Source organism: Aulonocara sp. 'chitande type north' Nkhata Bay, linkage group LG1 (assembly GCF_057382095.1).
Source record: "Aulonocara sp. 'chitande type north' Nkhata Bay isolate Kocher_YH1m ecotype deep benthic linkage group LG1, A_spYH_male_GT1.1, whole genome shotgun sequence".
Taxonomy (NCBI): domain Eukaryota; kingdom Metazoa; phylum Chordata; class Actinopteri; order Cichliformes; family Cichlidae; genus Aulonocara; species Aulonocara sp. 'chitande type north' Nkhata Bay.
Genome location: NC_141344.1, coordinates 23,706,459 through 23,731,592, shown reverse-complemented (window position 1 = coordinate 23,731,592; position 25,134 = coordinate 23,706,459). Strand labels below are relative to the sequence as shown.

Below are 25,134 nucleotides of genomic sequence, written 5' to 3'. Positions count from 1 at the left end.
TCAAGATCAAGGTTGTTAAAACAGGGATCCTGATACTCCTGTTACTAACAGCAACATGTATGCTGAGGATAAAACCTTTCATTTGAACCTCGCTGTTGTTGGTCTCCTCTCATATAGCGCACTGTGACAATGGGGAAGAATTCAAATAAGTTACAAAAATCAATTTTGCCATCTGGAAGTGCACCAAACGACAGCTTAGGGGAGATCATTGTAACAAATGTCTGTAGCAGTGAAAGCTGACTGAGGTAATTTATTGTAAAGACAATATGACATCTTAACAACCCACTCCGGCCCACCCCTCAGGTCCAGTGTCTGGTTTCAGAATGGGCGTGGTCCAGAGATGATGTCATCCTGCACACCTTGCCTCTCCACCACGTTCATGGCGTCGTTAACAAGCTGCTGTGCCCACTCTGGGTGGGCGCCACCTGTGTCATGCTTCCCGAATTCCATCCTCAGAAGGTCAGAGATGCACTCTTCTTCTTCTTCTGTCTCTCGGCACAGTACACAGTGTCTTTTATTATCCCCCGTGAACAAAAGTGGCTTTTTTAGGGTTCCATCTAACTTAATCATAAGGCAAAGACAGTTTTCAGATTGAGAGGTCTTCTGCAGACAACCCTGATGGATTAAAAAAGACCATTACCTCTTTCCACATGAATCCCTCTTTCTCAGTTGGTGCTTCCCTTTCCCTTTGCTCTTTTGTTCTTGCTCCTCTCTTCTCGCTTCATCTCCTCTCCGTCTGCATCTCCCTCTCTTTCCCCCTCTCACACTGTCAAAACTAAGTGTTTGGGGCTCAGTGATGAATTGCCCTGTGTGGCTTTGTATCTGACCAATGCCGACACACGGCAGGGACTTAAGCAGCAGATCAATCGATGAGCTGACATTGAAGGATGATAGTGCTTGTTTGGCCCTGAGAAGGGAGGGGAAGATGGGGTGCTAAGTGTGTGTATATAAGTGTAGCTGTATTGAAGTGTAAATGCACAATTTTTAATGTATGTGTGTGTGTGCCTTTCTGTTTTTTGCTCTCTTTGTTTGTACGTCAGGAAGTCTACCACTTCATGACACTTAAGGTGAATGAAAAAGAAACGACCTTAAAGAAAATGTGTATCTGTCAACATGGGTATTGCTAGACGAATATAGCTATCAGTATTCAACTGTTATCCCTGACCTTGTGTGCCAAACCACAAAACCCCTTCTCTCATCTTCAGAGAAAAAAAAGAGCCTTTATACTCCTCCTCCTGAAGTTACAGTACATTGATGAAGTGATCGATCGTCTTCTATCCCCTAAGATCTCTGAAGGGTACCCTAGGCAGCAGAGGCCAGCATTGATTTCTTTTTCTTCTGATTTTGCCTGGAGATAGTGTCGGGAATTTTCAGTGCAGGAATTGTGATCAAGTAAATCACAGATAAGTCTTTTTCAAGTGTACTGTATTAGACTGACGGGAGCAGATAGCGTTCCTGGGTTTCAAACAGCGTTGCTCGGATTTTTTTTCTTTTTTTAATTTATTTGATTTCTTATTGACTGCTTCATCACAGCAACTACTCAAATGTAATATTACTGTCATTGTTTTTCCTCAAGAGGGATGGCTAAGGCATCAATTTTTAAATTCTAACAGGCAAGGGCATTTTTTTAAGTAGCCTGATTGATGGGAATGCTGCTTGGAAATACTCACAACTGCCTGTTCTGTAATTCAAAGTGAAATTGACATTTTAAAAATAATGTTTCATACACCAGTTGTCTAGTTCAGACAGATAAAGCATTTTGAAAGTGTTTGGCTGTAAGAATCCATATGCCACTCTGTATAGCTGGTTGCTCTCTGTTACAGTCAGCCTTCTCTAGGAAGAGTCAACTATTAGGATAAGTCTTATATAAGAACTGATACTACTTATCAACGTCAATAGCAGGAACTTTTATTATCTGCTAATTCAGACACACTGGCAACCTGAACACTGATGTTTTTCACCTCTGCTTCACATGAAGCATTTACGACACCGATAATGTGACACTGCTGTCAAGGACTGTGGTAATCTGCCTACAGCTGAAGCTATTATCCACGAGGAATATAAAAAAGCTGTCTGTTTGTAGGAACCTGCAAACACTAATTAAAAACTTAGCTAACTACATAGCTGATACTACTATGTTAATGACTTGACTATTAAAACAAGGTCTATTCCACTGTAAGGTCAGTGAAATGCTCGAACATTAAAACACGATGCAGTTGCTTCTCTAAGATCACTGCTGATGTCTTCCCACCTTGGCATTGTGTTAACACACACCTGAATGCTCCAGACCAGCAAGCTACCAAAATTTCTGCTTAATCAAGTGCATTTGATTAGCAGCATCTGGCTGCTACTTACGCTCTTAATTCCTGTGGTTTTGTAAGGCTGTGCTTAGTTTTTCACACACTGATTCTGCTGTTTGGTTTCGTTTTTTTTTTTTTTTTTATTAAATGAAACAGTGGAAGATCACATATTGTTGCTCATCTGAGGTTTTATTTACCCAATTTTTAGATCCACTAAGGACCAGATTATTTTAAATGTTTTCCCAGTACGTAAAACTTTAAAACTGAAAGACATGTTCTTTACTGAGACAGACGAGCTGAGTGAACTTACCTGACAGTTTTTAGGAATCAGCACTGCTGGCACATTGACATTCAACAATCGGGCCTTCTCGGGAAGAACTGTTTTCGGGTCTTACGTTGAGTGCAGGGCACATGAAGTTGTTTAGGATGCAGGCCATAGCTCTCGGTTCTCACCGCATCCTGTCCCCTAGGTGGAGGCCAGCTCTTTGACGGACATAAATTGCCTTCCTCTCCCGCCTAGAGTGGGCTTGGTGGGAGCGCTTCACTGCACTTGATAGACACCACCCAGTATGGTCAGGGCACGCTCAGCTAATCATCCTTTTCTCTCTTCAAACTTTTATTCTGTATCTCTTCGCGTGAACCGCAGGTTACTTGCAATTTTTAGATCGGCCTGTAACGCTACTCTGGGAGACTGGATTGGGATTTGATTAAATTGTACTGTTGGCATATCTTAATCATCTTAGCTGTATTTGTCTGTGTGTTTGACTTGTGTTTTTATTAGAGCCAGAGGAAGTGATTGGAAGATAGTTTAGTAGATAATAGATTGGGTGAGTCTGTGATGTGAGGGTCACACAAAAGAGAAGTGGAAGGAAGAGTTTAGAAATTGCTGGCACATTAAGAAGGATGTGGTGTTACTTCAGGTGAGCGCAATGATGGGACAGAGTGCATTTTTCTGTGTGTGAGTATGTGTCTAGGTGTGTATGTGTCTGAGAGAGAGAGAGACTGCAGAGGCAGTGAAGCAGGAAATTACGAAATGGAGAGAGAAGGTAAGTGAATGTGAGATAGGGGGGTGAGAGACGAGGGGGGGGGGATGAAGGGAGGATGTGGGGTCAGAGATGAAAGTAGAGTGAAAGCGGAGCACTTGGAAAATAGAGGCAGAATGAATGAAGAAGAAGTGAGATCGAGTAGCCTGAGAGGAGACAGCTTGGAGGGGGGCACTGGTGGTGGGCTGTGGTGCGGGGGGAGTGACTTAGAGAAGCCGTCGTTCACCTTCATTTAATTCATGCTGTCGTCCTATCCTTCTGCCGTCTACTGCAATGTGTGAGCGTGTGTGAGGAATGAGGTTGAGTGGGCGGGGCCGGGTGTGTAAAATGACTTTGTCCTTGAACAAGTGAGTTTATGTGATTTTCATACAGTATGTTTAGATGTGCATGTAGTTGGCGACGCATGTTTGCGTCCCATTAGTGCCCGCCGCTGTTGAAGGCGGCACGTCTGACGCAGCTGAGGATGGGAGCGGCTCCTTTTGTGGCAGTCGAAAAGCACATTTGTCAAAAGTAGCTGCACACGAGGTCTTTTAATTGACCGGCAATACCGCTCCAGTCCGGGGCAGCCGGCTATTTTCTTCCTCCTGACCTTTTAGAAATCTGGGCATTTTTTGCTTGTCTTTTTCCTGCATTATGTTGACAGGTTTAATATGAGGCTGCTGTCTGGACTTTATTCTGCCATTTACATCAAATAAATGAAAAAATGTCACTTTTTTTCCCCTCTAAAACTAATGGAATGAATCTGGATTTAATAATTTAGTCTGCAATGCCCCACTGTTAGATATACTGCTTTTATTTTCCTTATCTCTCCTCCTCCTCCTTCCTTCTTCAGTTATGTGTTGTGCTTATCTCTCTCCCTCTCTCCCCCCACAGGTGTGGGAGATGCTGTTGAGCTCCAAGGCTCCCATGGTTAATGTGTTCATGGCCGTGCCAACTATTTACTCTAAGCTGATCCAGTACTATGATCAGCACTTCACACAGCCTCATGTGAAGGACTTTGTCAAAGCAGTCTGCAAAGAGAGAATAAGGTACTGGTTGTGGAATCTGTGCCACAAGATTTTACTCACAAGTAGCTGTATTTGTGAATACTTCCATGTATGTATGAGTACATATTGATTGGTGGCAAAATGGTTAAGAACAGAGCAACTATAATGTAGCACTGAATGGTTTAATGCAGGGTTTTTATGCAGTGTTTCCTAAATGTCCTTTTCACAGGGATGTATAGAGCTTAATTAAAGTTAATATTAATGCATTTTGTCATCAGTTGGGAGATTATCATCTTTTTTAATCACCCAATAGTTGGATGCTTTAGGCAATTTAAAGAGGAAATTTAATGTTGCTATGGAGTTCATTCATTTTGGGCTCTTCATCATTCCTGTTAGTATTTATTTATGTCCAGATGACTTTGATGGAGAGTATTTTTGGTGAAACTCCTTCAACTTGAAGCCTTGACTTTACCTGACAGAGCAGGATATGACAGCACAAACGTTTGAGTTTGGCTGTAAGCCAGTCTCTGGGCTCCAAACATCTGTATGTTAGTAGCTCAGCTAACTGACAGATGCGTTAGTGATTAGCAATTGGGCCCATTGACCATCACCCTATCCTGGCAGTGTTTTCGGTTCACATTCAAAGAAGACAAAAAAGCAAAATTGGAAAATAAAGTTCATTTGTGAGACAAATTGAAGTTTTTCAGTGCTTCAACTACCTCAGCAAGTTCTGTGTAACAATGACTGATGCAGCTGCAGCTGTTGACCGCGGAGGTGTCTAAACATGATCTATGCATCAAACCACAGTTAACAATTTCAGCTGCTTTTGGAGCAACAACATGTACCTGTCCAACTCACCTCTCTTGCCATCTTTGCTCCTTTTACCGAGCTGAAAACCACATGAAGGTGTGGTTGACGTGCGTGTCAGACTGCGCTCCTCCCCAGAAGTGTTGAAGTGTTCAAACCTGAAGCAAAGTCAGTCCCAAGAAGCATTAAGCCTGTTTTTAAAAGTTTATTTTGGCCCTGAGACACTTGTAGTTCTTTTCATTTGTAATTTGTTTGTCACCTTTCTGTGTGTATGCACTCGTGGCATGCATTATTATTACATTATTATGTTTTCTTGCTACTTGATAATCTTTTGACCTTTGTGGATGGTGTATTAATGTCACACCACATTTCCAGTACATGTTTTGCTTCTTAATAATTTTCACTGCCACAGTTTCTTTTACAAGTGTGTGTGGCATCTGTGTTTTTATTTTGCTTCCTTTGTGCTGCCAATCATCTCTCCCATGCTGCATTCTGTATATTTTTCATAAACAGTCTGCAGTTTCTAGAATACTGTAAGGCACAACCCTATGCTTACTGACTCTCACAAATCAGGTCCTTGGAGACGTGTAAGAAGATGCACAAAAATTGATGTTTCTATTTAGCAAACAATTAGATAATTTACATGTTTCACACAGGTTTTTCAGGCAAAATATAAACTGCAGATGTGTTTTTTGGCGTGTGTCCCTCATGCCTGTCCCTTTCTCTCCAGGCTGATGGTTTCAGGCTCGGCTGCTCTCCCGCTTCCCACTCTGCAGCGCTGGGAGGAGATTACCGGGCACACACTCCTCGAACGCTACGGCATGACTGAGATCGGCATGGCGCTGTCCAACCCTCTCAAGGGCCCACGCGTCCCAGGTTGAACTAAGTGGATGCACTTGTACTCTCACACCTTACACACATATGAGTAAAGAAAGAAATTTTTTTTTTACATGTGTATGTGCGTGACTTATCTTAAAAAGGGAAGTCATGGGATCATTAGTTAACTTTCCGGCAAAGTATTTCACAAACAAGTCAGCAACTCGTTGCACGTTGCTTAACTTTGCACCACTATCTTCTTATCTGCCACGTGTCACTGTTGCAGAGTCCTGTAAACAATGGTTGGAGCCACTCAGCTAGATAAACTTGCATTACACAATTTTAGCTTCATCCAAAAATCTGTATTCTCAATTATCTTCTAAAAACCTGTCTAGAATGTCAAAGTCAGTACCGGATACATGTATAGTTTGGGCACCAGCTGCGTATGTTTTTTTTTTAAAAACTCCTTTATCCCTTTGCATAACGATAAAGTTGTGAAACCTCAGGTGTCAAAATACTAACTTGATAATAAAATGCATGTCTTGGTGCTCTTCCAAGCAGAATATGGTCAGGTTACAAACCAGCTGCTGAAGCAATGGCAGGAAATGAGGCCATACAGATAACCTCTTAAAGATCGGTTTGGCATCTGATTATCAGCATCTTTCTTGAAAACCCTTAATGACAAACCAATGGCAGCGTTTTCTGCTCTCTTTTTAAATCAGGCCAACCCTCGATCAGTTTGTCATTTGGTGCATTTATCTTTTGGTACCAAATACTGAGATACTGCACAGCACAACTAGCCAAGCATACTGCCATCAGTGTGTCTGTCAGTCACAGTTTCATTGATGATGAATATTTGATTGGTTGGCAGTCAACCAAGGTTGCCTTTGTGACTGTGGATGTTGTTCTCTTCTAAAACGAATGTCTCAGATTTGTAGGAAAGAGGGTAATTATCTTTTTTTCCCTGTGTGTAGTAATTAAGCTCTACATTGAGTTGACATTGCTGTTTACAATTTGGTAACGTATGATTATCAATCAACAAACTTGCAATCACTGATTTCTGCCACTCTATGTTAAAAGTATACACATATATATTAGAAATCTTTATCCTGGAAACATAGAAAGGCAGTGTGGTTTAACAGAACGACATAAAATAATAATAATTTAAAAAGCAAACCTTGCTTAATTGAGCCAGTGTTCCCGGTTTATACTACACTTTGAAAATGCTCTCAAAAATTTTGTTCTACTTCACATATAATCCAAAAACCTCTGATGTTGCTCGACCCTCCCTCATCAGTTTGAGTGAGTACTTCAACTTCACGCGTTGTGCTTTAATCAAAGGTAGTTGTCTCTGGCGTGATGTCAGGTAAAACCCCATGATCCCAACTACACCTCCCTCACACACGCAAAAACAAAAGCAAGGTCTGGAAATGAGGTCAGAGTAGTGGCGGTTGCCATCTTCTCCTGTCATCCCCTCTTCCTCTGTCTCTCTCTCTCTCTCTTTCCCTCTCTTTCTCTTCCACCGTCTTCTTCCTTTCCTGTTCCCCAGACAACACTTCCTCTTAAAGGGAGAGCTAATTAGCTTGCAAGTGGATTTGGTAATCCTCTGCCTGCCTGTTTTGTCAGGGTATTGTTTTGTTTGTTGCTCACTGAATGTTTGGCATGAACCGAGCAGGCTGCGTTCGACTCCTCTCAGGTGATTATTAAGAATGGCTTCAAGAGGCCTGCGTTTTTATTGATGTTTCCTCTCAGCATTTGTGTAAGTGTGTGTGTGTGTGTGTGTGTGTGTGTGTGTGTGTGTGTGTGTGTGTGTGTGTGTGTGTGTATGACGGTGTGAGCACATGTAGGCACGAGGCTGCGCCTGTTTGAGTTGGCGTGTTCCTATCTTGCCTTTTAAGTAGGTTAAAATGGATCAATAGCAACCACAGGAAACACTCTCAGAAGAGCAGTGGAGTGGTATCTCTCTTTCACTCTCACCTTCTTCTCTTTCTCACCCCCCCGCCCCACAGCAGCTAAACAGATGACATTTCAGCTCTTAATACAACTTATTGGCAGCAGTTTCATTAGTAATTCTCTCCTGTATTTAGGCCATGTAACTATCCTGATTTTGCTGTGGTGCTTACACTTTTGGAGCTCTTCATATTAACAAAGCTGAGTGTCTTTCTAGGTCATATTGCCCGTCCTGAGATGTAAACATATGAGATCATCCTCATTTTTTCCCCCCATCTTATTATTATCTCACGCTGCTGCCCCTTTCATCTCTTTGATTCTTTTTTGTCCCACTTTTCAGGCTTTTTTTCCCTGTATTTTCACAGAGAAAGTGTAGATACGGCAGTCTTATAAAAGCAGTTGTTCATAGCTTTTTCCCCACCTTAAAAAGCCAAAACAAAAGCTCTCACACCCCAGCCTTTTTTATCAATCAAAAGGATCCATTTTCAGTTTTAGTGAATTAAGGGTAATCGTGCTAGCATCTGAAAACTGTTATTTTAATACACTATTCCCGATGACCATAAATCGGATAAGTAGTTAGAAAATGAATGAAGTGATGATAAATAGGATGTAGTAGGATTCTCATTCTACCTGTGTAAGAAGTACAGAGTTACTTCACTTGCATTTTCAAGGACAAAAAGGATCTTGAGATAAGGAATTAATTTTTACAGGATTTTTCTCCTGATGCCCAACATTTAGATGCTATTATTAGATACCGCTGCAGTAATGTGATTACATTTAATAGGTTCAAATGGTGTACTTTTTCAGTGTTATAATTGCCCTTGGTGGGAGACGGATTGCAAAGTATGGGTTGGTGTGACTTTTTCCAAGCCAAAGTTCATACAGTTTGAATTGATAGTAAGTAAGTAAGTAAAATTTATTTATATAGCACATTTCACAGATAAAAATCACAAAGTGCTTTACAATAAGATCAGACATACAAGTTAAAATTAATTAAAAGCCCGTTTGTATAAAAATTGATAGAATCCTTCAAAACCTGACGGTCTTTTTATTGGGCAAATGTTAGTCTGCAAAATGATATAAAATATTCAGTTTATTTCATTTATTTATGTAACACTAAATCACAACAACAGTTGCCTCAAGGAACTTCCTTTTGTAAGGCGAAGACCCGACAATAATCCAGAGAAACCACAAAAATCACACAACACCCAAGTACTTGGCCACAGTGGGAAGGAAAAACTCCCTTTTAGCAGGAAGAAACCTCCAGCTAAACCAGGCTATAAAATAAAATATAGGTGCAAATATTAATGCACACAGAAGACCAATGAGAATTTTTTTTGTGCTTTAATTATTTAACTCGCCAGGTGTCACTTGCACACAGTTTGTGGAGACAGCAGGTGATGTCAGGAAATGTGGAAATCCTTTTTTTAGTAACAGTTTTCTCTAAAACGTTACTGCACCTCACAGTTATGAACACTGGATTTTTTAACACAGACTTCTTACTGTATTTTAATACTTGTCAGCTCAGTTATAACATTTCATGCTGCTGTGCTTTATTAATAAAACATGTCAAGTGCTCAGCAGTAAATTAGACTGAAGGACTGAATCCTGCTGTACCCTTGAGTCCTTGTTTCTTCTTTGTTTGTTTTTTTGGAGGCTTCAGAAACAGGTTGAAAGTGCAAACAAACACCTAAAAACAGTTCTATTACTTGACGTTTACTTGAAGTTTGTGCAAACGGCTGCATCAGGCATTGCCCAGAAATCCCCATTACTGTCCGTGTAAGCTGGTTTGTGGTGACTGAGACGAATGGCTTTCAGTTTAGTGTTTTACAAGCTCAGCAAGCCAGTGGCCAGTTTTGGCCTGCAGATGGAGGCTAATGCTGTCTTGGAGAAGATGACTCTTGTGTTAAAAATCTCTCACTGAATGCTTTTGATGGCTTTTTCACTGATTATTGCCAGAATATGTGTTCCACTTCTGTAAAGGCCAAAAATCATCCCATTCTGCTTCGACAAAGTGTATTCTCTTCTCTCTGTGTTCATGGGCTTTCTTTGTGTTTGACAGGAGCTGTTGGGTTGCCGCTGCCTGGTGTGGAAGTTCGGATTGTTATGAATAACACAATTAATACAACCATTGTGGAAGGCACTCACAAAGAGACTCAGGTAATCCATAAGTTCAATATATATAGGTGTCATCAGGTAAAATCATGTGAAAACAAAGGTTTAGCATCAGACTCAATGCAATCCTGTTCCTGTTGCTAATGAAATGCACTTGAATAACTGATGACCAACAAGTGTGAGACCCCAAGGTCAGACTGTATGACGGATAAAGAAAAAGTACATCTCAGACTTTGCAGGCCTGACTTAGCATGTTAAATGTTAAAGTTCATGTCAGTAATATTAGGAAAAGACTGAACAAGTGTCGTTTGCTTGGAAGGATTGCCAGGAGAAAGCCACTTTTCTTTAAAAAGAACATGGCGGCACAGCTTATGTTATATCCAAGAAAATCATAAGACTTCTGGGAAAATGTCCTTTGGATAAACAAAATCAGTGTAGATTTTTAATGATAGTATATAAAACGAACACAGTATATCAGGACTAACATCTCATACCAGCTGTTAAGCACGGTGATGTATTTATCCTGATTTCTTCCTTTCTTTCCATGTATATGCATCAGGTACGACCTGGTCTGGAGGGGAAAGAGGGGGAGCTTCTGGTTCGAGGGCCATCTGTTTTTAAAGAGTACTTTAACAAACCTCAGGAGACCAGAGAGTCTTTCACTGAGGATGGCTGGTTCAAGACAGGTACCAAACCCTCATCTTCCTCAGCAGTATGCATGCATAGCGAGTGCATTTCACTACCATTTATGGTTTGTACTGTCAGAGGGATTCACAGGAGATGAAAGATGTCATAAGATTTTTTCATCAGTGTTGCACACTGTACTTTCGGGGCACGATGACATGATTTTAAACACTTAAAAACCAGGAGTCCAATGCTGGAAGCACATAGTCACACATTCAGACAGTGTGTGTGTGTGCGCGCGCACATTTTGGGGAACTATGAGGGAGTGATAAATGGACTATGTGTGTTTTTGGTGCTGCAGGGCATTTTTCCTCCTAAGTGGTTGTGACTGCTCCAGGTCCTGAAGAACCAACTATTGCTCTGTGTGTGTGTGTGTGTGTGTGTGTGTGTGTGTGTGTGTGTGTGTGTGTGTGTGTGTGTGTGTGGTAGCATAGAGGGAAGCTGTCATCAGAGGATGTTCCTCTCTCTAGCCCAGCACTTCTCCCCTTGTGCCCCCCCCCCCCCCCCCCAAACAGACCCATACTTTACCAGCGGGAGAGGCAGGCATTCGGTTAGTTTTGAGGGGGGGGCTGAGGAGTGCAGGAAGAAGGGCAGAAGCAATCAGAGCTTTGAATTGTCATGTAGACCACAGGAAATAAGAGGAGGAAGCAAAAGATTTGGGAAGGAGCTTGAAGTATTGAGCTTGGAGATGTGTTGGAGGGGGTTAGAAAGAGTCAGCTGCAAAGCTGACTCTGGGGACCAAGAAGGTAGCGATCGGGAGCTGCCGATGGTGGTGGAGGCGGGAGTGGGGAACAGCAAGGAAGGAGTGAGTGATGGAGAACGAAGCAGGGCAAGGCAGAGTGTGTTTAATTGGCTTTGCAGGCTGGAAGGACAGAGATCCAGAGCACAGCACGTTGCTGTCACACTCCATTACAGCCACTGGCCACATAATGAGAGCCTGTGCAATCAGCTCCCCACAGACCAGTCCCTCAAGCCACACACACACTGTGGACTACTCTGTTGGAAGCTATCAAACACCTTACCTGCCCTGCCTGTGTTCGCTGATGCCAGTTTCAACACACATGCAGCTTTTTTTTCCTTCAAATTTCAAATTCAGATTTTCTTCAATTCTCCGGTGAATCGATGATTCAAACAGGAGCAACTGTGTCGGAAATTCACATTGTTTTGCTTTCTTTGTGTTTTAACTCAGCTCGAGAATAAACTCAAGTACATTTTAAAAAAAAAAATCCAGATTTTACCAATCAGTGTGTTCACAGGTCTTAGGCAGTAGAGCAGGGCAATATGACCAAAATATTTATCATGATATGCATTTGAAAATTTGCAATAACGATATAACTGACGATATAATTGAGACTAGACAAAATACTTTAAAACTCCACAACTTTATTAATGCAAAAAAAAATAAATCAACCTATTTTCACTTAAACGAGCAGCTGTTTTTTATCTGCATTAAAGTTATATAAAAATTTAACAGCACAAATGCAAATTCCTTGCTGACAGTTTAACCAAAAGGCATTTCCAGTGGAAACTGGCTGACATATCCTCAGTATAACCATGTATAACATCCACAAAACTTAAAAAGAGGTTATACACACACAATACAGTAATATTATGTTGAAGCACAGTACGTATCACTCCGCCAGGCTCCTGCCTACAGTAGTCGTAATTCTCCGACAATCCATCAAGCGGTGCGGCTTCGTAGCTTAGCAAAGTCGTACTAAAAAATTTGACAGATTTTTGAGCGCCGTGTACCACATAAAATCGTTTCGAGGTCAGTAAACACAACCAGAATTCATACATAAGGCACACGGGATTATAAGGGGCACTGTCGGTTTCAGAAAAATCAAAGGATTGATTTTAAGTGTGCCGTATTTTCCAGAAAACACGGTAATAACGACGGCCCGCTAGCATGCGCTACCAAAAATAGTGCTTTGTTGTGTATCTGACGGACGAAAGCTAAACCAGTTCCACACCACTGAAGTTGCAGCATTTTTACAAACCAATTCTGGTTCATCCGTTTCATTCAAAGATCCACTTTCGCCCTTCTCATTCTCCGTCACTGTCATGCTTTTTCGCCATGTGCGTATGAAAACAAAGGCACTGCGCATGTGCGTTTTACCCATATTCTATCGCGATATTTCATTTTCTTATCGTTGCCCAACATTATACCAGTATTACCGTGAACGGTACGATATGGCCCAGCCCTATTTGGCAGCCCTCCTGCATGCATGACAAATGCCTTTGAAGCATTTTGTGGTTCCAGAGCTGATTGAAATCTGCAATATTAAAACAAGTCAAACAATTAAAACATTATAGATTTGTGTTTATTACTGGGAATTAAATACTGGTAGGTTTATTATGAGCTTTAGATTGAAACAGGCTTGCCATTTTATCCTGGTGCCTGCTCGACTTAGGTGAATATTTATTGAATCGATATGAATCCCCTCATCAGTCATTAAGAGATGTGCATTTAAAATGTTGGACAGTAACATTTTGTCTGTTTACATCGAAATGATTGCTTCTTTTCTGTTCTTCTCTTTAGTACTGAGGAATTTATTTAACACACCAAAGTGACATAAAAACATAAACTTATAATAGTGTTACTCTGTCTTGTGTTTGTTTGTTTTCTTTTGGAACATTTGAAATATCAATAATAGAAAACTTTGAAATATGAATTTTTAGTAAGTAAAACTATATCCAAGATGTGGGTTTACTGAGCAGGTATGAGGTCATACACATGCAGGCAGGGAGAAGGGGGAAAGACAAAGTCCAAAAATTTGATGAAGACCTTGTGCACTTCATCTTCCTTCCCAGCTTCTTAACTCATTTCTCACACTGTCTCCTTTTTTACTCTTACACCTGCTCCACGTTTCACACAGCAACTTTTTTCTTTCACAGTTTCAATCTCACGCTCCATCTTTCGCTTGCTAACAGTGGGCTGATCTCTTGCGGTCTTCTGTATCTCACTTTTTCTATATGCTCTGGGATTTAACTGCCTGGTTGGGGGAAAAGGTGGCTGCTAACCGAAATTTCTTACCAAGATTTTCTTTATGGAGTTGGGCTGTAAAAACGTGGATGTACAAACTTTTAAAGTGGATTGCAAATGGCAAATTTTAGAAGACGCGATCTGAATAATCTGCTGCAGACAAAAACAGGAACAGAAATCCAGATGTTTTATTTCATCCTGTGAAATTTTCTTGCAAATGAAATGTGCACGCTACTTTTACACGTCCGGTGTGTGAAAGCCTTCATGCCTAAACTAATAAAAACTTGTAAAAAATTCAATATTTTTCAAACAAAAACGAAAATCCACTCTGGCAGCTAACTGAACCTGAACTGAAAATGTAATAAAAATGAATAAGAAAATAGAAAATGATAATAACTTTGCATTAGACGTCGTGTAGGTCGAAAGGCAATAGAGTTAATGTACAGTGTTTTGTTGGGTTCATTATTTTTAGATTAAATGTATCTCATTAGGAAGACTGTTAGGAAAAATACGCACACCAGCCCTCAATATTCATAATGAAAAAATGCACTTTTTAGATTAGCCACAATTGCTTTGTGCAAGAGGAGAAAATGTCTTTAAAAAAATTCTGTTTGAACTTTGCAAAAACAATGCTAACAGGGGAGACTGACAAAAGCAAAGAGAGATGGGAAAAGAAATGTGAAATCTGAGAAGCAGAGAACGAGTGGGAGTTTAGATCAATAGGTTCTCAGCTGGCCAAAGGTGTCTTCTCCAGAGTTAACAGGTGCTGTGTAGCGTGATTGACAGCTCGATAGGGAAGCTGTCACCTAAGCGTTCTCTCTTTCCACTCATCTTCACAAACATCTCTGAGCACATTGATCCCTTCTCACTTTTTTTTAGCCCTCCTTTTGTGCTCTACAATACAGTCTGTCTGCTGTCCAGAGCTAAAAAGAAAGCTCATCTTGACCCAGTAAGCCTGTAAGAGCGTTTGTTGTTCCATTTATTGTACACATATAGATACAGCAAGGCAATGGAAGCAGTGAGAAGAGAGACTGAAGGCGTTGCTTCAGATTTGCTCGTTAGTCGTTAGTTGATGCCAACAAACAAAACCCAGAACTCCTCCAAGAGTAATTTATGAATGCATAAATTAGTCAGAACTCATGGGAAGAAAGAGAAGCTTAAGCATTAGCTGTTTTTGAATTTTTTATTTCACTAATAAGAAGTTTGGCTGTGCTGCAGAGAGCAGTTGGGATAAAACTGAGCCTGGAATCTGACTATTAGCCCCAGAGAGGTTAAATTATTTAATTACATAACTGTGTGAAAGGTGTTTATTAGGGCTACTTTCATGAGCTCCCAGCAGCTTTTCAGAGATACAAAAACAGATTTTTGTATGAATCGTTTTAAACATTGTGACAGAAAACAAACACGCAAACTAGTCAGCTGCCATATCTAACCCAAGTAGTAAAATAAAAACATCAAATTAAAAAAAAATAACCTGTTGACTGAGCCCCTGGGCTGGATGAGATTTAGGTTTCTTCAGGCTCTGGATGCTGTGGGGCTGTCTTGGCTGACACACTGGAAAAGTGTGGCATGCCCACTCGGGGTTGGGGATGAGTTGATGCCTCAGTGGAAGAGCGTCATAGGGTCTTGTTGACAAGTGAGACATCCACGAAGCAAGAATTTAACTGACAGATTGGTGTGGCATCTGTAGTAACATGGGTGATGTACCAGCCTGTTGCGGTGATCTGGATACGAGCTCTGAGTAGTGACCAAAAGAACAAGACCGCAGATACAAACGGTGGAAAGGAATTTAATCTAAAAGGTGTCTGGGCTCTCCCTTATAGATTGGGTCAGGAGCTTTGTCATGCGGGAGGGACTCAGTGTAGCGCCTCCACAAAAGGAAAGGAGACAATTAAGGTGTCTCAGGTATCTGACTAGGATGCTTTGTAGGTGAGGTATTTCAGGCATATCCTGCTGGGAAGAAATCCCGGGGCAGTCCCAGGACATGCTGCAAAGATTGTATCTCTCAGCTGGCTTGGGAACACCTTGGTGTCCCCCTTAAAGACAGGCATGAAGAGATGAATGGTTGAATGAATAAATCAGTCTATTCTGTTATTGATATGTTTTAGTGACTTTGACCCACCATATAGCAAGCTGATCATTCAGTCCAGCACGTCTTTGTTTATTTCACTGTGATTTCTGAGGAGCTGAAACATTCAGTTTATCAAAGCTGTTTTTGTTCACAAGACTGGATTACTTGGAGATTTTCCAAGTCTGCCATCAGCAGGTTCCACTTTTTGCAGCAAAGATTTTCCACCTCAAAATTAGCAGCTGAAGAATAACTGCAGAAACATCGGGGGGGAGGGTTTGAGAGAGGCTGTCTTTCATGATGGTCCTGTTGTGTTACTGCCTCTCAATCCTTTCATGATGTCTGGTCTTTCATTTGGCAACATTAATGCGAAATTGCTTGAAGTATGGTTTTAATGGGAGGTAAATGGCTCTTTTAAAAGCTGCAAATGTGGTTAAAATATGAATTTGGACTTGGTTGGGTTTTTTTTGGCATCTACCATATTTGTATTATGATGCAGGGCTTCATTTTTCAGAATCTCATTTCACCAAACATGAGTGTTAGGACACATTTGATTGAGTATGGGTGTGCGTGTGTGTTTGTGTGTGCTTGTGTGTGCTTGTGTGCAACCAAGAGAGATGTAACCTCAGCTTTAAAGGTGAGCTTTAGATCTGCGGGGGAAATTTTCAGCAGACAGACAAACAGGAGTGTGGCTCATATCCTGCAGAGCCTTCACTAGTCATTTGTGCATTGGTCTTTTGCTTCCAGCTGTTCTCTCCTCTTCCCTGCCTCCATCCCTCTCTGTGTTCCCAATGTCATATTTCACCCCAAGTTACATCGTGTCCTCCTAACTCCAATGTCAGTGCTCCCTACGGGATTCATCCAACGCCCCGCTCCCCGCAGCACTTCGATCAAACAGCCATCCGTGCAACTTTACAGCTGAGACGTCGACGCATGTTGGCCATTGTTTTATTAATACTAGTTGCAGGTAAATAAACACCATATCGTGTACAGGATGGGTTTTTTTCTGGGGTTTTTGGTAAACTGAAGATGCATAAAATATTTTTAAAGTTCCCTCCTGATTCTTTTTCTTACCTCGTTCACCTGTCTGTTCCAGGGAAAGGCAAAAAGGCAAGAGTTGGTATGAATCCAAAGTGGCAAAGGCAAAACTGTGTCTTGAATGAGACTAGATTTGTGTGACTCTGTGGAGTGTGGATGCTTGTAAACAGCGGTTAAATTTCCTTGATGAACGTGGCAGATCTGAGACAGACATCAATCCTCAGCTTCAGCCTGTTATCTTCTTTGAGAAAGGCAGTCCAGCCAGGAATATAATCAGTAACATTAACATAAAGCAATTCAAGCTCTTTTAATTGCATTATATTAAACAAATTAGATCACTCATCCAAGTGCAAAGTGCTTTCTTGTATGATATTAATTACTAAAAAAGGAGCTGTGACAAAAGTTAAGGATGATAAATAATGTCAGAGCTGAGATTTCGGTGCTTGGCTGTCTGTTATTTATCCTCATTAAGACTTCCATCTAGGCATTGGGGCTTTAATGTGGAACATTAATATTCATATATGCTAAGTGTTTACAGTCACTCTCTGAAGAGGCATGACACATTTAGACCTGTCTCATCTTGTGCAGATAAGGCTCTCCTCTCCACGGTGATGGAGGGTGCTTAGTTTTGACCCGCAGTGTGAGAGTTTAGGTTGTGCTGAATGGGTTGAAAGACCCTGACTCCACTTGTACCTTCCCGCAGAGGAGAAGCGTCTCCTCGTCAGGCTCATGTTCAGCACTTCAGCGATGCTCATGTAGAGGCATGTATAAACACTCTATGTCTGTCAAATAACAGCTCTACAAAAAAATGTCAGAAGGAAAAACACTTCTGAGTTTTGGAGTCTTTTTTTGAAATTTTATATCTGTTTTTTGTTTTGTTTTTTTTTAAGTTTGCATCCACCTACATTGGTGTATTCAGAAGATATACAGAGGATGGGACTATGCTGTAGATTGAAGGCACTCAATTAAAATTAATTAGGTGTAACACCTACAGAGCAGCCTGTCTAGTGGCTATTGGTGGCTGTAAATAGTGAAGATAGAAGGTCAAAGAGAGGGCAGCTAAAGACGTCACCTTTACAGCATGTGGAATTTTCAGCCATGAGGACATCGAGGTGAAATGTAAGTATTCTTATCACCTTAAACATCAGACTTGAATCTGAGTTCATGTCACTTACAGCATTAACTATCCCAACGGTTCACTTCTATATTTTGCTTAAATCTGGAATTACTGCCAAGATTTCTTCAAGCTGATAGGAACAAAACCATAACTCAAATAACGAGTTGTTGCTGCCAAGGTATGAAGAAGAGCACCTCTGAACCTTAAAACAGAGCAGCAGAAAAACAGGAAACTAAGAGTACAATTTGCACAAAGAAACCAATAATTGGACAACAGAAGACTGGAAAAGATTTTCCTTTTTCTGATGAGTCTGTCTGCTTTGACATTCAGATGATAGGCTCGGCATTTGAGCGTCATTTAAATGCCACAGTGTGCCTGAGTATCGCTGCTGACCGTGTCCATCCATTTATGACTTGGATGTTCATATTTAACATGACTAAAGTTTTTAATGTTGAAGTCAGTATTATGTTTACAAGTAAGCCCCTATCAGCCGGAAGCTCAGGCTGTTTGAGAGTGTGAATGTCTATAAGATTTATTTATTTATCCCATACCCTTCCCAAGGTTCACGTTCTGTTGTTGTTGTGTTTTTATACTTTTTTTTAAAGCATAAACTACAAGCCAGAATGGGCTCAAATGTGAATGTGAACACATTTTCATCTTATCACTGAAAGTGTACACTTTACAGGAAGTGAAATGCCAGCCACATCTCCAGGGTTGAGTGGGGCATGCACACAAACACAAGTGCATGGTACTTAGATCAAGGTCGCACTCAAACCACACTGAATTGCAAACACTTATTTCTGTGTGTTCCCGTAGCAGCAGAAATCTCTTATGGTGCTAGAAGGTGCTGGCAAGCTGAGAGATGACTTCTGTCACCTCTACAGAAACTGTTTTTGTGAAATTTTAGTTGTCTCTCTCTTTCATTCTTTCATTCCCCGGCACCTCTCGCAGTGAAGCTAGTGGCAGCAGACTGAACTGTTTCTGCAGTGTTGGCCTTTGTCATATGTCACACTCTGACCTTTTCTTTTGCACGTTTTTTGTCTTAGAAAAGTAACACGTCTAGACTTTGTCTGTGTGTCTTTGTGTCGTTCTGGATTGTTGTGTGGAAAAAATGGGCGTAATACAAGTGCATCATTTTTAAGGCACAGGCAGCATCGATGAGGGGGATTAATAATAATTTAGGACAAGTTTTAAAAATAGAAGAGACTGTTGAATCTTGTCACATTTCCTGATGTAAGGAAGATGAGTGTGGAGCCCCTTTTCTGCTTCCCTGTCATCACTGAGTGTTTGTTGAGTGGGTACTCTGCAAGAGAGGCAAACAGTTTGTTCGATGGGTTGAGACAACAACCCTGTGCAGGAGGGCCTTTCCTGTCCTTCCTGGACCAAAATTTAAGCTCCAGGCTGAGTAAACTGCATTAACTTCATTTTTAGTGAAACATAACTACATGTCCTCGTGAATGTGCCCTTTGTCTTTCTTGAACTATAACAACATACAAAAAATATTTAGCCACCTACAGCAGCTTTTATGGCATCCCAATCTACATTCATAGGCAAATTTGGATGTGACCCCCCTCCTCCTCTTCGATCTGTAACAGCTTCGCAATTCTGGGACACCATCCTGCTGGATTTTTTTGAAATTTTCACGATGGCCTGGCTTGCATTCGCCATTCTAGCCCCTTCCAAAGATGTTCGGTGCAGTTGCACAAGAGTCTGTGTGGGGCAGTAAAGTTCATCTTCACCACCACACTCATCCAACCATGCCTTTAAGGATTTTGCTTTGTGCACTGGGGCACACACTGTGTTCCAAATTCCAAATAACTCGGGAGTGACACCACTCCCAATTTAGCATGTTCCAGAAAAAAGAAGTAAAAGTAGGATTATATAATCCTATATAAAAATAGGATCATAATACTTGTTTCTTTTTATACTTTTAATTTAAAAACTGCTGCAGCACATTATGGATGGAGGCTGGTCAGTGCGCTGTTTATTGCTTATTTAGGCAGTCATAAATACACAACGCTGGCAGTGCAGATGAGCAGTTTTATAGTTTTATGGCTGTTCAGTGCCGCCATCTTGGATTGTTAACTCGGGGTTGCTGGGTCTTTTCCGACTTTCCTGGTGGGAAATCCGAGTCGAAGGGGAATTCCAGATTTCAGCTCTGACTGAGAACTCAGAAATTCCAACTTCCAGCTTTTTTAGGAACACACCAACAGTCATACTGAGACAGAGAAGGGTAAACTGTTCTCATGAAGTTAGATACACAGAATTGTTTCGAATATCGTGGTAAGGCGTCAGGTAAGACCTGTTGGCGACCACAACAGAAAAATGTGAATTCCCTAACAGGTTTGTAAGTGGCAGCTCTGTGAGATCATTCATAAAGGTCTAAACAGATGTCAGTGAATCTCTGATTACTGCGGTTTATTAGTGAAACTGTGCTTTGAAACTGCTTTGTTCGGTAGCACATGATCACCTGCAGTTTGCATGGAAGATACCAACTGGTCTCAGTTTCATTACCACATCGTGCGTGGTAGTGAGAGTCTGAAAAGTGTGAGAATGCTTGCCTTCAAAGTGAAAGTTGCAGCTTTTGGCATGTGTTGGTTGTAGTGGTGAGGCACAACTTTTACTCTGAAGACAAAAACTTTCTCTGTTTTTGGTGTAATACCCACTTTGCAGCCAATCACCTGGGAACAGCGAGCAGTCTCCAGGAAACACTTGCCAGCCAATCTCAGATTACACATTTTTCCCTAGCAACTGCAGGCCTGTGTGACTGAACTAAGGGGCCCCGACCAACCCCAGCCTGTCCATACAGTGTATATCAGCTCTGTCAACTGTATCATACCATCAAAAACATACACCAGCTTTTGTTTTAACTATACAGTTTCCCTTCATTTCTCCACTTTTTTTCCTACAGTTTGTTCAGTATAATATGTTTGGTTTTCCTGCGTCAAGGATATCACCGACAAAAGCTTATTTTTTATTCTGCAAAAATATCACAGCAAGAGTGAAAGCGATTCATTTTTGTTAAAATAAATGAGTCACCTTCCAAAGGCAATTTCTGCTTTACTGTAATCTTGGTTAAATAGTTGGAAATATTGCAGCTGCTCGTAGCTCACCTCTCCTCACGATGCTGTTTTTCTTGTTATTGGTTTGAAATAATTTGATGTTTTCTTTTCTGCTTCTGCGAACCCCTCTAATGTCATTTTCCTGGTTTTCTGAAAGACACTGTGGAAGTTTCCTCTGACCCTCCATCCTCAGTTAAATTCTTGATCTATTTTTATTTCTTTTTTTCACACTGTGTGCCTTCACTTTCTTTAATGCCTCAGAATGAGATGAAAGCCCAGTGCAATTAGGCTTCTTATCGTTTTAATTAGTGTGAATGCTTGAAAAGCATTCACAGTATTGTTATTCTAATCTTTATTATTATTATTATTATATATTCCGTACGTTTTTTGGCATCTCACTCCTTCAAAACCGTTCAACTTAGAAAAACCATTCAAACACCGTTAGATTCCTATTCTTTTGGACAACACTGCTTCTATTTTTCATATTTTTAACATTTATATTTTTAATTTTATTCAACTTTATTCAACAAAAATTTATAATGTATTTCAATGGGGAGACCCTTCAAATCCTCATTCAACTTACTCATTTTTAAACTCTTACTACTTCCACATACATTGACATAGAGCCACCATTCAAACTTTAAAACGAAGACAAGACATTCAACTATTCAACTTGTATTTATCTTTTCAATATCTATTATACTTTTTCTTCAGTTCCAGTTTAAGTTTCATGATGTTTTTTCACCCGTTTCAGAGTTTATAATGGGTGTGTATGGGACGGAATGTTGGGGCTAGAGTGAGGCAGCTCAACTGCTAGAGTGAGAGGAGCAAAAAAATTAATCTTAAAATCTTTTTTAAAACTGCTGCTGTGTCCGCAGCGTTTGCTCTACAGGTATGATTTTACCCTCAAAACGTAGCCATCGCTGTCCTCTTTCATCCAATGTGTTTACTATTGTACTAGGTGTTATGGTTCTTTCATAAATGTCACCAATGCACAGCCTCCTCCCTCCAACTCTTCCATAGACTCTAATGTTAAAACGGCTCAGAAGGTTGGTTTGAAAATCAGAAGAGCATGGTGTTTTTACACTGTCACCACGTCCATATAATAAACTCCACAGGCATGAAAACTGAGAATTAGGTAGACTAGACATTGCTGCCGCTCACGGTGAAAGAATTTCGTCAATACGACCTATACTTTTCATTTGGGAGCGATTTGTTTCGGCCTGACTTTTCTGTTCATTTTAAGCAGCAAAAGTGAGGCGCATGTCTGTGTACGTGTGTATGGAGCCATTGGGTGCAGTCACTATAGCAACCAGGCTCACACCTGCCTGCTTAACGAGCTCTGTCTCTCACTCTGCCAAGATTAAATCAAAAATGTGTGTTACATCTAAGCAGTTGTAGTAAGATTAACTTTTTCAATAGGTATAATAAGACAGGTTTGACAGGCTTTTGCCACAGATTAACAGTATGTCAGTAGTTAATATAGGCTAACTGAATAGAGCCCTGAATTATTGCCCTGTTAAATTCAAGTTGATTGTGTATTGGTGGACTTGTCTTCTCCACACAGGTTTTTCATACCTCGGCAGTTTTAGTCAGTTGATGACTTTAAAATAATCTTTTCTGACAGGATAATTAAAGCTCACAGCATCTACCTGTCTGTAGTGTATTTTCCCACATTTTAAATAATCGAATCTCATTTAATGTCTCTGTTTTTAGTCTGTATAGTTTATCTCCCCACGAATACGCTCAAAGTAGTCTTAAAATAAAATCCATAAAACAGTTCAAGATGACATACTTTTTATTTGCTAATTTAATGCCAGTTGCCCTCTTTCCTGAGTATAAGCGAATGAGTGACATAAAGAGAAAAAGTACCAATTTGTATGCTGGTGAGTCTTGTGTATTTTTTTCTCTGTCTCTCTATGACAGAGAAATATATATGCTCATTATTGATGTTCAAACTGATGCTCAAATTTCCAAGCACCACCTGAACGCCTCATCAGTCTTTAACTAATCACTGCACCAACTGCCGTCATTCCGCTTTGCTCTCTGCTGTGGTAAGTACAATACACTCAGTACAGCACTGTTTTAATTTTATGGTAAAAATACATGTTTGACATTTAAACTCACATATCAAGTCTTTTTAAAGTTCAACAGAGTTCAAAGAATAAAGAAAGCAAAAAAAGAATAACCTTTGCTACCATTTATATAGGTTTATGACTTTTGCTGTTAGCAGCAGTGCTAACGCTAGCTTCAATGCTAATGCTAGCTATAGTGCTAACACTAGCCTTAGCAGTTGTTAACTGACAAAAAGAATATTCTTGTGATATTCCTGTGATATTTATTGGCGGTCAGTGAGACAAAAGTAACAAATGAGATTTATTATTGCCATTGTGTCTCAGTTTTAACAGTAAGAGTACTTCATGACTTTTGCTGTTAGTAGCAGTGCTAATGCTAGCTTCGATGCTAATGCTAGCATCAATGCTAACGCTAGCTATAGTGCCAACACTAGCCTTAGCAGTTTTTAACTGACAAAAAGAATATTCCTGTGATATTCCTGTGATATTTATTGGCGGTCAGTGAGACAAAAGTAACAAATGAGCTTTATTATTGCCATTGTGCCTCAGTTTTAACAGTAAGAGTGCTAGTTCTACCAGCAGTGCTAACACTAACTGAAGTGCTAACGCTAGCAGGAATGCTAGCGTTAGCAGCGATGCTAAGGCTAGTAACAGTCTAACAGTAGCCTTATATAAGTACTTAAATAAATACTTCAGTTAATTAGTTTGAATTATAAAATGGCTGCTGTATCAGCTGGTGTGCTATATTACTCTATAATTACCCTGCTGACTATAAGTCCAGTGTATCATGTCGTGTGGGCTTTGTTTTTTTGTTAGTCTGATAACACTGTACAGACAACTAACATGTTATTTCTTGTCTTACACTTTCAGGAACTAGACTCACATCTGTGCTTTGCCTGGTAGGTGTGCACATACTGTTAGAGAAGTACACCAAAATTTTAAAAAAAGAGTCTGACTAATATAAGCTTTAAAGTGATGGGTTCAAACTTTGTGCTAGACCTTTTAAACACATTTTTATAATAAATACACACAAGTTCAGCTTAACAATTGGGCTAAAATATTTTTTTCGTACATTTTTGCACATTACATGTGATTAGTTAACAATTCACTCAATCATATTTGTATTTAAAAATATTATTGCTGAATTTAATTAAATATTTATTCTTTTAAAAAGTGCCAAATTGTGCAACTTTTTGCACATGGCAGCCGACAACAGTTTAGCTTGAATATTTGTTTTGTCCTTTTTCAGTAGTCACAATTAGTTCATACAATTACCATGTAATATAATTTTATTAAAATTATTTTTTTTCTTGTTTTTTGTTCACAGTGTGCAGAAGAAGAACAAGGACCAGATCTCCAGTCTTCTATCTCACATCCCAACCCCCCAACCCCTCTATCTTCTGTCCTACTCCACCTGTTGTCTCTGCCTTCTTTCCATTGTATTTCACCCTGTGGTTTGTGAGAAATTTTGCCAAACCAACAATCCTTTTGCGGTTTGATTTAAAGCCGTGTCTCTCCTGCTCTGTCTGTTCTCTCTGCTAAATTTTCTCTCTACCTGTTTTTCACTCTTTGGCTTGCTGCTGAAAAATGCACAAGCCAATAAAGCAATAAAGAGTGCATATTTTGCCTCAACCTGAGAACAAACTGAACAAACAAAGAAAACTCTGCGGTTTGATTTAAAGCCGTGTCTCTCCTGCTCTGTCTGTTCTCTCTGCTAAATTTTCTCTCTACCTGTTTTTCACTCTTGGCTTGCTGCTGAAAAATGCCAAGCCATTAAAGCAATAAAGAGTGCATATTGCCTCTACCTGAGAACAAACTGAACAAATAAAGAAAACTCTAATTCACGGTTTGATTGTGATTTCCCAGCCGTGTTTCTCCTGCTCTGTCTGTTCTCTCTTCTAAATTTTCTCTCTAGCTGTTTTTCACTTTGCGCTTGCTGCTAAGTTGTGCCAAGCCAATAAAGAGAGTGCATATTATTCTCTCGACTGACAAACTGTCAAACAAACAAAGACATCTGTTTCTGAGAAATAAAAACTGAAATATAAAGACAAAGAGAACATCTGCTGTGTGCCACTCTTATTTTATAA

The 25,134-nt window shown here is 40.2% G+C and overlaps 1 protein-coding gene and 1 long non-coding RNA gene across 4 annotated transcripts in view; both read left to right on the top strand.

The window, feature by feature from the left end:
* The window catches only part of acsf3 (acyl-CoA synthetase family member 3), a 53,902-nt gene that overhangs the window by 5,614 nt on the left and 23,154 nt on the right, over positions 1-25,134 (top strand). For all 3 annotated transcript variants that reach the window (XR_015128828.1, XM_086289235.1, XM_086289243.1), the window contains exons 3-7: positions 304-459; positions 4,217-4,371; positions 5,867-6,012; positions 9,965-10,062; positions 10,577-10,703. Coding sequence is in view for 2 of the 3 variants with exons in the window: in XM_086289235.1 (XP_086145361.1) it covers positions 304-459; positions 4,217-4,371; positions 5,867-6,012; positions 9,965-10,062; positions 10,577-10,703 (682 nt within the window). In the remaining variant the exon portion in view is untranslated. The remainder of the gene's footprint in view (positions 1-303; positions 460-4,216; positions 4,372-5,866; positions 6,013-9,964; positions 10,063-10,576; positions 10,704-25,134) is intronic.
* On the top strand, positions 22,275-25,114 carry LOC147339112 (uncharacterized). Its single transcript, XR_015128824.1, has 3 exons — positions 22,275-23,026; positions 23,918-23,946; positions 24,375-25,114. It is a non-coding gene; the product is annotated as an uncharacterized LOC147339112 (long non-coding RNA).